At 36.9% G+C, this 16,851-nt stretch overlaps 1 protein-coding gene across 7 annotated transcripts in view; it reads right to left on the reverse strand.

Annotated features, from left to right (window-relative positions):
- The window catches only part of SPATS2 (spermatogenesis associated serine rich 2), a 152,999-nt gene that overhangs the window by 25,977 nt on the left and 110,171 nt on the right, over positions 1-16,851 (reverse strand). For all 7 annotated transcript variants that reach the window (NM_001193175.1, XM_024992229.2, XM_005206329.5 and 4 more), the window contains 3 exons: positions 14,818-14,897; positions 6,862-6,970; positions 5,707-5,756 (listed from right to left, as the gene is read on the reverse strand). In NM_001193175.1, coding sequence (NP_001180104.1) covers positions 5,707-5,756; positions 6,862-6,970; positions 14,818-14,897 — 239 coding nt within the window. The remainder of the gene's footprint in view (positions 1-5,706; positions 5,757-6,861; positions 6,971-14,817; positions 14,898-16,851) is intronic.

A 16,851-nucleotide genomic window follows, 5' to 3' on the forward strand; every position in this document is an offset into this window, starting at 1 on the left:
AACTACTGAAGCCCATGTGCCTAGAGCCCATATTTGACAACAAGAGAAGCCACTGCAAGGAGAAGCCTGCACAATGCAGCTAGTCCCTGCTAGCTGCAGAGTACAAAAGAGCACAAAGCAGAGTAGTCCCTGCTTTCTGCAACCAGAGGAAAGCCCATGCAGCAACGAAGATTCAGTACAACCAAACCCCACCCCCCCAAAAAACGAAAACAAAAAAGCTGCCTTAAAGATGTTCAAAGAACTAAAGGAAAATGTGGGGAAGGTCAAGCAAACAAAGTATAAACAAAATGGAAATATTAATTAAGAGAAAAAGAAACTAAATCTAAAAAAGAAATAAAAAAATGAAATTTTGGAGCTAAAAAGTACAGTAACTTATATTTTTTTAAAAAAAATCACTGACGGGATTCAAAGGGAGATCTGAGAAGTCAGGAGAAAGAACCAGTGGGTTTGAAGATAGCACAACTGAAATTATTGAGTTTGAGGAAGAGAAAAAAGATTGAAGAAAAGTGAAGAGCCTAAGGGACCTGTGGGGCTCCATCAAGCAAACCAACATATGCGTTGTATAAACTGGAGAAGGAGAGGAGGAAAGGGAAGAAGGAATGTATAAAGAAATGATGGCTGGAAACTTCCCAAATTTGATGAAAGACATGACTATAAACATCCAAGAAGCTTAACAACCTCCAAGAGACGATGAAACACGTTGTAATCAACCTTCCAAAAGATAAAGAAAGAATCTAGAAAGCAGCAAGAGAGAAGTTACTTATCACACACAAGAGATCATCAATGAGATTAGCAGATTTCTCATCAGAAACATAGGAGGCCAGAAGGCAGTAGGCAGATATATTCAAAGTGCTAAAAGGAAAACAAAACAAAACAAAACAACCCATCAACCAAGAATCCTCTATGTAGCAAAACTGTCTTTCAAAACTGAGGGATAAATTAAGACATTCCTAGGTAAACAAAGAGGAGAGAGTTCATGACTACCAGACCTGCCCCGCCAGAAACACAGGAGGCCTGTAACATGAAGTGAAGGAACACTAGATGGTAATCTGAAGGCATACAGAGAAATAAAGAACTTGACGAGGTAAAATACATGTGCAGTTACAAAAGCTAGTATTATTATAACACTGGTTTGTGACTGTACTTTTTGTTTTCTACATGATTTAGAAGACTAATACAATAAAACCAAAAGCTGGTTCTTCATAAAAACAAAGTTGACAAAAGTTTAGCTAGATGGACTAAGAAAAAAGTGAGAAGACTCAAATTATTAAAATAAGAAATGAAAGTGGGCACATTACTATTGATTATAAGAGAATATTATGAACAATCATATACCAACAAATTGTATAACCTAGATGAAATTGTTCAAATTCCTAGAAACACAAAACCTACCAATACTGTCATGAAGAAATAGAAAATCTAACTAGTTAGGAGACTGAATCATGAATCAAAAATCTCCTGACAAAGAAAAGCCCTGGCTTCACTAGTGAATTCTACCAAACATTTACTCTTGCCAAACTTTTCAAAAAAAAAAAAGCTGCTGAAGAGAAGGGAACAATATCTAACTCACTCTATGAGGTCAGCATTACCCTGATACTTAGACAAAGACACTAGATGAAAACTACACAGCAATATCCCTTATGAACACTGATGCAAAAATTCTCAACAGAAAGTACCAAACCAAATTTAGCAATATATGAAAATAATTATATATCATGACCAAATAGGATTTATTCCCTGAATGCAAGAATGGTTCAACTTAAGAAAACTGATCAATGTAATACACCATATTAACAGAAAGAAGGGGAAAAAAGCCACATGATCATCTTAATTGATGCAGAAAAAACATGGGACAAAATTCAAATATCCTTTCATGATAAAAACACTAAAAAAAAAAAAAACTAGGACTAGACGGAAACTACTTCAACATAATAAAAGACATATATGAAAAACCCACAGGGAACAATGGTCAAAGAGGAGAGCTTTTCCTCAAAGATCAGGAACAAGGCAAGGATGCCCACTTTTGCCATTTCTATTCAACACAGTACTGAAAGTTGTAGCCGTGCAATTAAGAAAGAAAAAGAAATAAAAGGCATCCAAGCAGGAAACGAAAAAGGAAAACATGTTTGCAAAAGATATGATCTTATATATAGAAAACTTTAAAGATTACACACACACACACAGAACAATTCAGCAACGCAGCAGGATACAGTCAACACACAAAAATCAGTTGTACTTCTGCTGCTACTAAGTCACTTCAGTCGTGTCCGACTCTGTGAGACCCCATAGATGGCAGCCCACCAGGCTCCCCTGTCCCTGGGATTCTCCAGGCAAGAACGCTGGAATGGGTTGCCATTTCCTTCTCCAATGCATGAAAGTGAAAAGTGGAAGTGAAGTCACTCAGTCGTGTCCGACTATTCGCAACCCCACGGATTGCAGCCCACCAGGCTCTTCCGCCCATGGGATTTTCCAGGCAAGAGTACTGGAGTGGGGTGCCATTGCCTTCTCCAGTTGTACTTCTATACCTGAACAATCTGAAAAGTAAATTATAAAATAATTCAATTTATAATGACATAACTAAATAGAAACACATTATATATTTATGAATTATAAGATTTAATATTAAAATGCCAATACTACCCAAAGTGATCTACAGATTCAACGCAATCCTTATCAAAATCCCAATGATATTTTTTGCAGAAACAGAAAAACCCATCTTAAAATTCATATGCACCTTCAAGGGACCAAAACAACCTTGATTGTCATACTAAATGAAATAAGTCAGACAGAGAAGGACAAATATTGTATGATATCACTTATACGTGCAATCTAAAAAAAAAAGGACACAAATTAATTTATTTACAAAAGAAAAATAGACTCACAGACATAGAAAACAAGTTTATGGTCACCAAAAGGGAACAGGGCTGGGAGGGGAGGGATAAATTGTATGTTTGGGACTAAAATATACACACTATTATATATGAAAAGATAATCAACAAAGACCTACTGTTGGGGACTATATCATATCTTCTAATAACCTACAATGGGCTTCCCTTGTGGCTTGGCTGGTACAATGGAAAAGAATCTAAAAAAACTTCTGTATATGTATGTGTGTGTGTATAACTGAATCACACTGCTGTACCCCTGAAATTAACACAACACTGTGAATCAACATGTCAATAAAAATTTTAAAGAAAAAGAGGAACAAAACAGGGAGACTCATACAACCTAATTTCAAAACTTACTACAAAGCTACACTAATCAAAACAGTGTAGTACTAGTGTAAAGACAGATGTATACGGGACTTGCCTGGTGGCCCAGTGGTTAAGATTCTGCCTCCACTGTGGAGAGCAGGGGTTTGATCCATGGTCAGGGAACTAAGATCCCACAAGCCATGCGAGAGTGACCAAAAAACTTATAAAAGACAAACATAGACACAATGAAATAGAATAAAGAGCCCAGAAGTAAACTCTCACATATATGGCTTAAGTGATTTTTGCCAAAACTATTCAATGGGGAAAGGACAGTCTTTTCAACAAATAATGCTGGAAAAACTGGAATCTCCACATACAAAAGAATAAAGTTGGACTTTAACCTGAAACATAGCACAAAAATTAACTCAAAATGGATCAAACCTAAATGTAAGACCTAAATCAACAAAACTTAGAAGAAAATGATGTAGGACAAAAGCTTCACGACATTGGATTTGGTAAGGATTTCTTAGAGACCACGGTAAAGAAAAACAGACAAACTGGACTTAATGAGAAAGAAGACAATCCACAGAATGTGAGAAACTATTTGCAATCATATATCCGGTAAGGGATTTTTCCTCTCCACAATTCTCATTTCTCCTTTTCTTAATTACTTTCTCCCATGTGAGCTGGCTAAGTTTTCATGTCACTGTCCTATGCATGTAATACCTATCCCCAGTAATCGTTCATGATCATATCCTATTGAACTAATCCCAACAGTTAACTAGATGTGATTTGGGTATTTGGGATTGCCAAACTGAAGCCATTTTTCTTTCTCCAAATTTTAAGAAACTGATGTATCTCCAACACATACTTCCCCAGCTTTGTGTACATATTACATTACTAATAACCTATTATCCTTGTCCAGTAAATTAATAAATCAGAATATGCACAGTTACTTAGGTTTGGTGAAAGCAATGGAAAGAAGTTAAGCAAATATTCAAAGCTACAGGTATGGAGAGCTTCAGGGGAATCTGTGGTAGTATTAAGTTCTTAGAAAAAGTTCTCAAGGGTCAATGGAGCCAAGCCCGTTTTTTTTTTTTTTTTTTCCCCAAGTCTGGTTTAATTAAGACTTAGCAGAAATCCTAATGAAGTGATTCGGAGTCATTAAGAAAGCATTCCAGAACTCCAGCACTAACCTAAATAGACCCGAAAGAGATTTCATAGAGATACTTGATTCAAATTCACACTTCAAGCACTTTCTAAAAGAACCAGATTTAGAGTAAAGAGCTATGGGAAGCATGATGAGGTTAGCTAGTATCCTTTGGGGAAAGCATTTTTGGTTTCAAGTGCATAAGGAGAACTGATATGTTAGATATTGTATTAAATACTTGAGGAGACATTGCCAAAAAAGATCCATCTAGTCAAAACCATGGTTTTTTTCAGTAGCCATGTATGGATGTGAGAGTTAGACTATAAAGAAAGCTGAAGGGCAAAGAATTGATGCTTTTGAACTGTGGTGTTGGAAAAGACTCTTGAGAGTCCCTTGGACTGCAAGGAGATCCAACCAGTCCATCCTGAAGGAAATCAGTCCTGAATATTCATTGGAAGGACTGATGCTGAAGCTGAAACTCCAATATCTGGCCACCTGATGCGAAGAACTGACTCATTTGAAAAGACCCTGATGCTGGGAAAGATTAAAGGCGGGAGGAGAAGGGGACAACAGAGGATGAGACAGCTGGATGGCATCACTGACTTGACGGATATGAGTCTGAGTAAGCTCTGGGAGTTGGTGATGGACAGGGAAGCCTGGAGTGTTGCAGCCCATGGGGTTGCAAAGAGTTGGACACAACTGAGCGACTAAACTGAACTGAAATACTTTCAGTTGTCAGTATTATTTTCCTATTTTAGAGACAAGCAAACTAAGACTCACTAGGGGTTAAACAATATTCCCAGGAAATAAAACCAGTAAGTAGTAGAATAGGATATAAATCCAGTTTTGACTGATTCCACAGTCCAAGTGCCTTCTATTATCTTCTAATATCTCCCTGAACTAGACCATCAGACCCCTCTGCATAGCTAACAGTAGCAAAGCCTCTCTTTAGGCTTTAAGCTAAAGCTGATTAATACCAGAGATTACAACACAAGTGGTCTGACTTAAAAATCTGAACTATTTTAACTGATGTATAATATGAATGATTTGAAAACCACTGGAATGGATCACTTTCTCTAGAGGAGCTCTGCTGTCCTTGACATGATCTCGTTTCATCCCTGCCTAATATTAATACATTCTCTGAAACTGCGATGGCAGAGTAATTCTGCTTCCTGCCTGAAATCACACGGAGGAGACTGTGGTACTGTATGTACAGAGCAGTGTTACAATGTCCTGGAAGAAAACTTTTCTTAGCCAGGTAAACTGAAGATGCGTATGTAAATCTTTCAATATTTCTGCAGAGCTTAATTTTTTTATAATACAAATACTGATATCACACTTTTAAATTTAATTCATTTTTACCTTTTTCTTGCCTGTTACTGTCCATTCTTTGAGTACTTCACTGGCACTACCTGTAAGAGAAACCAATCACAGATATTTTTCTCCCAGCACAAGTATGCTAAAGCAGAAATTAGTGTCCCTGAATTTTGTAACTGCTGGAAAGTCTCCCTCTCCCAATAGGAAAAGTGATGGTTCAGGTGTCTAAGCTAATGTAATGAGATAATCATATCATGCTTACCTTTTAGAATACCTGCCCATTTAGATCTCCCTTCTCCATTTAATTTCTTCAGTAAGTTCTTCCAGGAAGAGACTAATGTAGCCTGACCATTTTGAAGCTTCTTTTTATCTATGTAGCTTTGACCAAATACAAAGATGACTGGTTTCAGCCCAAGTACTGGTTTCAGCCCAAGTATGGCGTCCCCTCTCCTCCAGATTACACACAATCTGGTTACATTGTTTCACAGAGAACTGTCTGCCACCCTAAACCCAAACACTAACATTATAAACAAAAATATGATGGTAAAGAAACAACTTACAGTATTTGGACCTGTTTATTGTGTACTGGCAAATTCAGAAAAGTAGAAAGAGGGAGATCTATTTTGATATCACTGTCACTGTTCAATGAAAGAGACAACTTCAGACAGTTTTTCCCAAACAAGTTATGTGGAAAGAATTTTGTAAAATGCTCCTCAACTCTGTAAAATCAGAAGGTTTGACTAAGCATACCATTTTTTGTATGGTAGATAAGGAAACTCAAACCCATATATTTAAATCACTTGTCAGAGCCTGAAAAAGAATACTGAGTCCCTAAATCTGCCATCTGTAGCTGAGCCACCAGACCACTGCTCTATCATTGCTTCTTAAATTCTTATTCAACCCAACTCCAGTCAAGTCCCTTATACCACTGGCTACCTAATTTCTTAACTGTCATTAGAAAATGTTCTGAATAAAATGATGGAATCTTCTTTGCTTGTCTCTTATTCCAGGTATCATATAGCTTATGAATGAATTACTTCTAGGGCTGAAATAAGGAGCTTTAAAAGATATCTTTAAAAATGGCACAGGGTCTGCTATATCATCTATAAAATACCAGACTGCCGAATAAATGTTATAGAAATCTGAAGCAACTTCTAGTTGAACAAATATGAACTTATAAAAATATTGAGCTAGGGTTACCTTCCATGAATGCTTGTACTGTTTTGTCCACACAATTATCAAAGTGTTGCAAAACCAGGATAATTTCATTGTTACTCTTATTGGGAACTACTGCACGCACTGCATTTATCTGAAAAAGAAGATAAGGTCATTTAATTCTAATATGAGTAGATCAGTTGGAAACTGAGGTCTATTACAGAGAATAACAGTAAGGGTACCATTTCATCTTTAACAAGGTGTATCACATCACTTTAGTATCAGTGAGAGTACATACAACCATCTCACTGGGATGAGTAATAGGTGAATGATGCCAGCACATAAAAAATTAACTTTAAAACTTAGAAAAAGCAGAACATTTGCAGAAACAGAAGATTTGTGCCAGATCTTATTTCAGGGTGGTTTAATTCAGGTATCAGGTATTAATTTAGCATCAACATTTCCTCATTTTTAGCATATTATAGAGAAAGGAGCAAAGTTTAACAAACCACCAGAATAAAAAAACAATAATAACTTAGATTTTTGTATAGCATTTTTTAAACATTTATTTCATATCATTTAATTGTATAATAATGCTATGCTGCTGCTGCTAAGTCGCTTCAGTCATGTCCGACTCTGTGCGACCCCATAGACGGCAGCCCACTAGGCTCCTCCGTCCCTGGGATTCTCCAGGCAAGAGTACTGGAGTGGGGTGCCATTGCCTTCTCTGATAATAATGCTACAGATATCATTTAAATTATTATAAATTATTTCAGGTGTATAAAACATAATGAACACTCACTATGATAGCCAGTTTAATAAAATAAAATACATGCAATTGAAGTGCCCATGAAACTTTTCATAAACCCCTTTTCCCTCCTCTCCACAGAGATTTCTACCTTGAATTTGGTGTTATTTTGATATTTGTTTTTATACTTTTATGATGTATGTCTGTATCCAAGGGTAAGACATATTATTGTTTGCATTACACGTCATATCATACATATCTATTTTTAATTTGCTTTTTCATATAACATTGTTTTTTAGATTTTTCATGTTGATAAATGCATCTCATTATTATTTATCAGTAATTTATTTTAACTGCTAAATAGCATTTCCATTGTGTGAATATAGCCAATTTAATCATTTTTCTGTTGACAGACATTTACATTCTTTCCAGTGTTTGGCTACTATGAAAAATACCATAGTAAATATTCCTACGCTTATGCTTATTTACTGAATGCTTATGACAATGCTTACCAAATTGTTAAAAAAAAGAAAACAAGTCTTCAGTGAACAGTGAGAGGATGTCTCTATTGTATATATAATCACTAGTAGAATTTATGAACAGTTCAGTTCAGTTCAGTTGCTCAGTCATATCCAGCTCTTTGTAACCCAATGGACTGCAGCACGCCAGGCCTCCCTGTCCATCACCAACTCCTGGAGTTTACTCAAACTTAAGTCCATTGAGTCAGTGATGCCATCCAACCATCTCATCCTCTGTCAATCCCTTCTCCTCCCGCCTTCAATCTTTCCCAGAATCAGAGTCTTTTCAAATGAGACAGTTCTTCGCATCAGGTGGCCAAATATTGGAGTTTCAGCTTCAGCATCAGTCTTTCCAATGAATATTCAGGACTGATTTCCTTTAGGATGGACTGGTTGGATCTCCTTGCAGTCCAAGAGACTCTCAAGAGTCTTCTCCAACACCACAGTTCAAAAGCATCAATTCTTTGGCACTCAGTTTTCTTTATAGTCCAACGCTCACATCCAGACATGACACTGGAAAAACCACAGCCTTGACTAGATGGACCTTTGCCAGCAAAGTAACGTCTCTGCTTTTTTAGTATGCTATCTAGGTTGGTCATAACTTTTCTTCCAAGGAGCAAGCGTCTTTTAATTTCATGGCTTCAGTCACCATCTGCAGTGATTTTGGAGCCCCCCCAAAATAAAGTCTATCACTGTTTCCATTGTTTCCCCATCTATTTGCCATGAAGTGATGGGACCAGATGCCATGATCCTAGTTTTCTGAATGTTGAGTTTAAAGCCAAGTTTTCAACTCTCCTCTTTCACTTTCATCAAGAGGCTCTTTAGTTCTTCCCTTTCTGCCATAAGGGTGGTGTCATCTGTGTATCTGAGGTTATTGATACTTCTCCTGGAAATCTTGATTCCAGCTTGTGCTTCTTCCAGCCCAGCATTTCTCATGATGTACTCTGCATATAAGTTAAATAAGCAGGGTGACAATATACAGTCTTGACGTACTCTTTCCCCGATCTGGAACCAGTCTGTTGTTCCATGTCCAATTCTAACTGTTGCTTCCTGACCTGCACACAGCTTTCTCAAGAGGCAGGTCAGGTGGTCTGATATTCCTATCTCTTTCAGAATTTTCCAGAATTTGTTGTGATCCACACGGTCAAAGGCTTTGGCATAGTCAATAAAGCAGAAGTAGATGTTTTTCTGGAACTCTCTTGCTTTTTCGATGATCCAAAGGATGTTGGCAATTTGACCTCTGGTTCCTCTGCCTTTTCTAAATCCACCTTGAACATCTGGAAGTTCATGGTTCACGTACTGTTGAAGCCTGGCTTGGAGAATTTTGAGCATTACTTTGCTAGCGTGTGAGATGAGTGCAATTGTGTGGTACTTTGAGCATTCTTTGGCATTGCCTTTCTTTGGGATTGAAATGAAAACTGACCTTTTCCAGTCCTGTGGCCACTGCACTGCTGAGTTTTCTAAAATTGCTGGCATATTGAGTGCAGCACTTTCACAGCATCATCTTTCAAGATTTGAAATAGCTCAATTGGAATTTCATTACTTCCACTAGCTTTGTTTGTAGTGATGCTTCCTAAGGATCACTTGATTTCGCATTTCAGGATGTCTGGCTCTAGGTGAGTGATTATACCATCGTGATTATCTGGGTCATGAAGTCTTTTTCATATAGTTCTTCAGTGTATTCTTGCCACCTCTTCTTAATATTTTCTCCTTCTGTTAGATCCATACCATTTCTGTCCTTTATTATGCCCATCTTTGCAAGAAATGTTCCCTTGGTATCATTTTCTTGAAGAGATCTCTAGTCTTTCCGATTCTATGGTTTTCCTCTATTTCTTTGCATTGATCACTGAGGAAGGCTGTCTTTTCTCTCCTTGCTTTTCTTTAGCAGTCTGCATTCAAATGGATATATCTTTCCTCTTCTCCTTTGATTTCGCTTCTCTTCTTTTCACAGCTATTTGTAAGGCCTCCTCAGACAACCATCTTGCCTTTTTGCATTTCTCTTTCTTGGAGATGGTCTTGATCACTGCCTCCTATACAATATCACGAACCTCTATCCATAATTCTTCAGGCCCTCCGTCTATCAGATCTAATCCCTTGAATCTATTTCTCACTTCTGCTGTATAATCGTAAGGGATTTGATTTAGGTCATACCTGAATGGTCTAGTGGTTTTCCCTATTTTCTTCAATTTAAGTCTGAATTTGGCAATAAGGAGTTCATGAACTGAGCCACAGTCAGCTCCCGGACTTGTTTTTGCTGACTTTATAGAGCTTCTTCATCTTTGGCTGCTAAGAATATAATCAATCTGATTTCAGTACTGACCATCTGGTGATGTCCATGTGTAGAGTCTTCTCTTGTGTTGTTGGAAAAGGGTGTTTGCTATGACCAGTACATTCTCTTGGCAAAACTGTGAACAGTAGTGAATCTAAAAATTCATTAGAAATGCCAAATTTCCCTTCAAAACGAGCATGCCAACTTTGTCAGTTATTCCTAAGGTATTTTGTATCTTTTGAGGTTAAAAATATACACTTTACAATAACTGCATATTCTCTTTTCATTTTTGTATGTCAATTTATATCCAACTATTTTGATGACTTCATTATTCCTAATAATTTGTTGCTTTCTTGGTTATTCTATGTAGGCAATTCTATTATCTATAATAACAGCAGTTTTTTTCTCCCTTCCTTTTTATTCTTTATAATCTTCATTTCTTGTCTTGCTGGACAATGTGAAATTGGTTATTTCTTCAAGAAGACCCATTTTTTTTTTTTTTGGTAGGGAGTGGTAGTTAGAAACCAAGATCTAAGAGCTAGGTGTGTTTATTGCTATTAGGTTGGTGTATGCTTACTCCTTGGAAGAAAAGTTATGACCAACCTAGATAGCATATTGAAAAGCAGAGACATTACTTTGCTGACAAAGGTCCATCTAGTCAAGGCTATGGTTTTTCCAGTGGTCATGTATGGATGTGAGAGTTGGACTGTGAAGAAAGCTGAGCGCTGAAGAATTGATGCTTTTGAACTGTGGTGTTGGAGAAGACTCTTGAGAGTCCCTTGGACTGCAAGGAGATCCAACCAGTCCATTCTGAAGGAGATCAGCCCTGGGATTTCTTTGGAAGGAATGATGCTAAAGTTGAAACTCCAGTACTTTGGCCACCTCATGCGAAGAGTTGACTCATTGGAAAAGATTCTGATGCTGGGAGGGATTGGGGGCAGGAGGAGAAGGGGATGATAGACGATGAGATGGCTGGATGGCATCACTGACTCGATGGACGTGAGTCTGAGTGAACTTTGCAGGAGTTGGTGATGGACAGGGAGGCCTGGCATGCTGAGATTCATGGGGTCGCAAAGAGTCGGACATGACTGAGCAACTGAACTGAACTGAAAAGTAATTGTGGTCTTGCACTGCTGAGCTTTGCCGTTTGATATTGGAATACGTTCTCAAATGTGGTTATGTTATATATCATTTTAATGCACATTTCTCACTTTTTTTTTTTTTTTGCTAATGACATTACTTGCTGTTTATTCTATATTTATTTTAGACTAGGGAAATTATGTTAGACAAAAAGCAAATTCAAGCAATTTTCTTATTTGAGTTCAAAATGGGTCATAAAGCAGTGGAAACAATTTGAACATCATCAATGCATTAGCCCAGAAACTGCTAACGAACGTACAGTGCAGTGGTGCTTCAAGAAGTTTTGTAAAGGAGAGGAGAGCCTTGAAGATGAGGAGCACAGTGGCCAGCAACTACAAATTGACAAGGACCAAATGAGAGGATCGTCAAAGCCGATTCTCTTTCAACTACACGAGAAGTTGCTGAAGAACTCAATACCAACCATTCTATCGTCATTTTGCATTAGAAGCAAACTGGAAAGGTGAAGAAGCTCAGTAAGTGGGTACCTCATGAACTGATAGCAAATCAAAAAAACCATTGAGTTGAAGTGTCATCCTCTTTTATTGTGTAACAACAAACCATTTCTCGAATGGATCGTGATGTGCGACAGAAAGTGGATTTTATACAACTCCCGGCGATGATCAGCTCAGTGGCTGGATAGTGAAGAAACTCCAAAGCACTTCTCAAAGTCAAAGAAAGTGAAAGTGAAAGTGTTAGTCGCTCAGTTATGCCCAACTCTTTGCGACCCCATGGACTGTAGACTGCCAGGCTCCTCTGTCCATGGGATTCTCCAGGCAAGAATATTGGAGTGGGTTGCCATTTCCTCCTCCAGGGGATCTTCCAAACCCCGGGATCGAACCTGCATCTCTTACGTTTTCTCTTGTATTGACAGGCAAGGTCTTTATCACTGGCATCACCTAGGAACCCCCAAGAAGGTCCAAAGCGCTTTGGACCAAACTTGCACCAAATCCAAACTTGCACCAAATCCAAACTTGCACCAAAAAAAGGTCATAGTCACTGTTTGGTGATCTGCTGCTCATCTAATTCACTACAGCTTTCGGAATCCTGGTGAAATCATTTCATATAAGAAGTATGCTCAGCAAATCAATGAGATGCACTGAAAACTGCAATGCCTGCAGCCTGCATTGGTCAACATAAAGGGCCCAATTCTTCTCCATGACAACACCCGAATGCACCTCGCACAGCCGACATTTGCTTCAAAAGTTAAATGAATTGGGCTATGGAGTTTTGCCTCATCCGCCATATTCACTTGACCTCTTGCCAAACAACTACCACTTTTTCAAGCATCTTGACAACTTTTTGCAGAGAAAATGCTTCCATAACAAGCAAGAGGCAGAAAACCCTTTCCAACAGTTCATCGACTCCTGAATCATGGATTTTTACATTATAAAAATAAACAAGCTTACTTCTTGTTGGCAAAAATGTGTTGATTGTAATGGTTCCTATTTTGACTAAAGATGCATTTGAGCCTAGTTGTAATGATTTAAAATTCATGGTCTGAAACCACAATTACATTTGCACCAACCTAATACTAGGATGTGATTATTTCTAGGTCCTTTCAGTGGACAGAACTAGGAAATTTTGGTTTTTACAACATAAATTTATACTGACACCATCAGTTTAAATATACTATTAAAAGACTTTTTTTTTTTTTTTTTTGCCACACCATGCAGCATGTAGGACTGAACCTATGCCTTCTGTAGTGGAAGCACGGAGTCCTAACCAGTGGACCTAGAGAATTCCCAAAAGACTTTTTATAAAATGGTTTTTAAACATGTATTTCTCTTCTCTAAACTGAAAGTTTTTTAGCTCTTAAAAACATTAACATATTTCTTGATTTGCTTTATTCTATAATATTCATAAAATAATTGTAGAATATAATATTACTACAAATGAAAAAAGTTGAATTCATTTTCACTACATTCCTCTGAACATTTCCAGTAAGAATATTAATACTGTGTTCAAAGTCAGTGGGAAGATTTGTTCTAGTTTACCTTTCCCTGAAGATGAAACATTTTCAGGATCTCAACCTTATATAAGATCTCAGTTCCAATTTTTAACCCAGGACAAGCTTTGTGCTAAATGTGGGGCCTGTGTGGTAAAAACACATTTGTTACTGAGACTGGCAAAACATATCAGAGTTAGCTAGTTCAGGCTTACCACTCAGCTTTTTAGTTTCTCCTGTATTTTTGGCCCTAGGGATTTCCCTTCTTGTGTTCAGCTATGCTTTTTTTCTTTTTTGGCCACACCATGTAGCCTGCAGGATTCTTAGTTCCCAGATCACGAGTTAAATCTGGGCCCTTGGCAATGAAAATGGAGTCCTAACCACTGGACCACCAGGGAATTCCTTGGCTATGCACTGGAAATGATGTATATCATTTTCATTCTGTATTTTTAAGCATTTTACATTAGAAATATTTTCAGGATATCTAGTCTGCCATATTGCTTGAAAAGGAAGCCCTTTTACAGATGAAGAGAAGCAAAGTATCTTGTTCAAGTTATTAGCAGAATCTGTATTAGGACCTAAGTGTTTTTTAGTATACTTGCTTTCATGTCATTCTATACATTTTTGTTTCAGGCTTAATTGAACAATGATAAAGTATAAAACTATACAAGTGGGACGGTATATAATCTATAATTCAAAGAGCGTGAATTTATAATATACATTTTTGAGATGAGCAAAAAATTACCATGATCACTAGAAAATGGGCTTTAGGCAAAACTTACAGATTTAATGATAAAGGTAAAATTCTCATAACTGAAAATGCAACATTGTTTATATTATTGAACCAATATGTATCTATGACTCCAGAATCAATGATTTACTTTTTAAATGAGATGAAGAACACATGTAAAGCTTTTGTTCTATGTTTTTTCTCAATATAGCTCATTAAGGGTTATATTATTAAAGACAACCGGGTTCCCTTCCAAAGATACCTTACTTAGAAAACTCTTCTTGCTCTAAAGTCTCCTGGTCTTAAAAATCCTCTTCAAGTGAATGGGACGATCCTACTCAAGACTATTCCTTAAAGAATGTTAGCAAATTAGATATACACTTAGCCATATACATACTGTTGTATTAATTAAGATGTCCAAGAGAATTTAGAATAAATATATGTATACGGATGCATGTAAAGAAAATTGTTCATACTTACAGGCTCTGATTCCTCAAAACCTTCATGGTAGTTACTCCCTGATATACAGTGGCATTCATACAGTTTTGTTCTTAATTTTCACTTTCTTAATGAGTTTGTAGCCAATGATTTTATTAGTACCTAAATTTTAACAAGACATTCAAGTTTCCTATCCACAGTAACTAGACATACCTTTTCTTTCATGTTTTCAAAAGCTCCTCCTTGGGCCAGTACAGTTTTGGACTGCAAATCAAAAATGAATCCTGATGAATCTGAAAGAATGAGAAGGAAAAAATATATTCAGGATCCAAAACTAACATAACAGCCTGCAAAATTTAAGGGCCAATACTAGCTGCTTTTCTCTCATAAACAGCTAATAACTAAATAGAACTTAGTTGTTATTTTGCAAATTCTATTATATAACTGATAACTACCTTTGCATTCAAATTGTGAAATTAAATTGGATTTTAGTAGAAATTATCACAGCTTGAGAAAAATATTGAAATCAATTATATTAGACTGTACAGTAATCCTTGATATCTTTAACTATCCTAATATAAAAGGCCCTCTAAAAATACTGTAAGTAAATACCTCAAGGTAAAATTTAACACTAACAAATCTGAATATGTGAGAATGAGAGCTTCTGTAACATTAATAATAACAACACATAAAAGTACTTTCCATCTTTTAGACTGCAACACACACACGTCACATTCTTAGGACTATGAATTTCATAAATATATTTGCTTGTGCTCCCAATATATGATAAAGCAATGTACCAGTGTTTATATTAATAGCATAAATGGGAAAACTCAGTTCAATGTAAGAAATTATAGAAAAGAGTTTGTACTTAAAAAGAAAAGGCTATCTGTGAATTTAATCAGTTTCTTTACCCATGACTATGTGATCAACAAATTACCTCAGCTTTTACACTTGATAACTTTGTTTTACTCTAATGAGATGTGATCCTAGGAAATAGCTAGAGTGCTTCTCAAATTCTGATGTGTATACTTGTCATTGGGGGAATCTCAAGTTAAATAGCAGGTTCTGATTCAAGTGTCTGATGTGTGGCCTGAGATTTTTACTCTCAAATGGTATCAACATTGCAGATCCAACCTACCATAGTTGAGAGTACTTTGGGGGTTCAAATTTCAACAAAGCAAGAAAAAGGGGAAAATTTGAGAAGAGGGGTTGCTATAGTCTGAATATTTGCATTTTCACCTCCAAATTCAACGCTGAAATCCTAAAGTGATGGTATTAGTAGGTGAGGCCTTCAAGAGCAGAGTTCTCATGAATGGGATCAGTGCTCTTATTAAAAAGATTCCATAGAGACCTCTGCCACCACGTGAGGACACAACGAGAAGTCTGCAACCCAGAAGGCCCTAGCTAGACCATGTTGGCACTCTGATCTCAGATTTCCAGCCTCTAGAACTGTAACAAGTAAATTTCTATTGTTTATAAGCTACTCAGTCTGTGGTATTTTGTTAGAGCAGTCTGAACAGAGTAAGATGGGAGTAGAAACGAGTCGCCAGTCCAGGTTCGATGCACGATACTGGATGCTTGGCGCTGGTGCACTGGGAGGACCCAGAGGGAGGGTATGGGGAGGGAGGAGGGAGGAGGGTTCAGGATGGGGAACACAGGTATACCTGTGGTGGATTCATTTCGATATTTGGCAAAACTAATACAATATTGTAAAGTTTAAAAATAAAATAAAATTTAAAAAAAATACAGTAATATTTTAGTACACTTTCCAAATTCTTTTAGTATTATTACAGATGTGTTTTAATTAAAGCCTCTTTTATAGCTCAATCTTTATCCTGTGTTTTATATAATACCTCCTAGTGCTACAGAAGATTGATAATTTATACGTTAGAATGATAATAGTATTTTGTTTCTAAAAGTAGAAAAGAGGATATGAATAGAGCCTGTGTCATTCCAAGAGAAAGTACACTTGCCAATTACCACTGAATTGTGAATTAACTTTTAACCTCTGTAATACTGGCAGTTTCATCATTGTTACCCCAAGGAAAAATCAGATTACATTTACACAAACTCAATACTTAAAGCCTGAATTTTCTAGATAATGACCTAATACTGTTAACACTGAATTATCTTTATTAACTGCAAAGAAACATAGTATACACAGATGAAAATTTTACACAGCCAAAATACTATTGCTCAACCTTTTCAGAATTGCTTTAGGTTATCCAGATGATATAACTTGAC

Source organism: Bos taurus, chromosome 5 (assembly GCF_002263795.3).
Source record: "Bos taurus isolate L1 Dominette 01449 registration number 42190680 breed Hereford chromosome 5, ARS-UCD2.0, whole genome shotgun sequence".
NCBI classification, from domain to species: Eukaryota; Metazoa; Chordata; class Mammalia; order Artiodactyla; family Bovidae; genus Bos; species Bos taurus.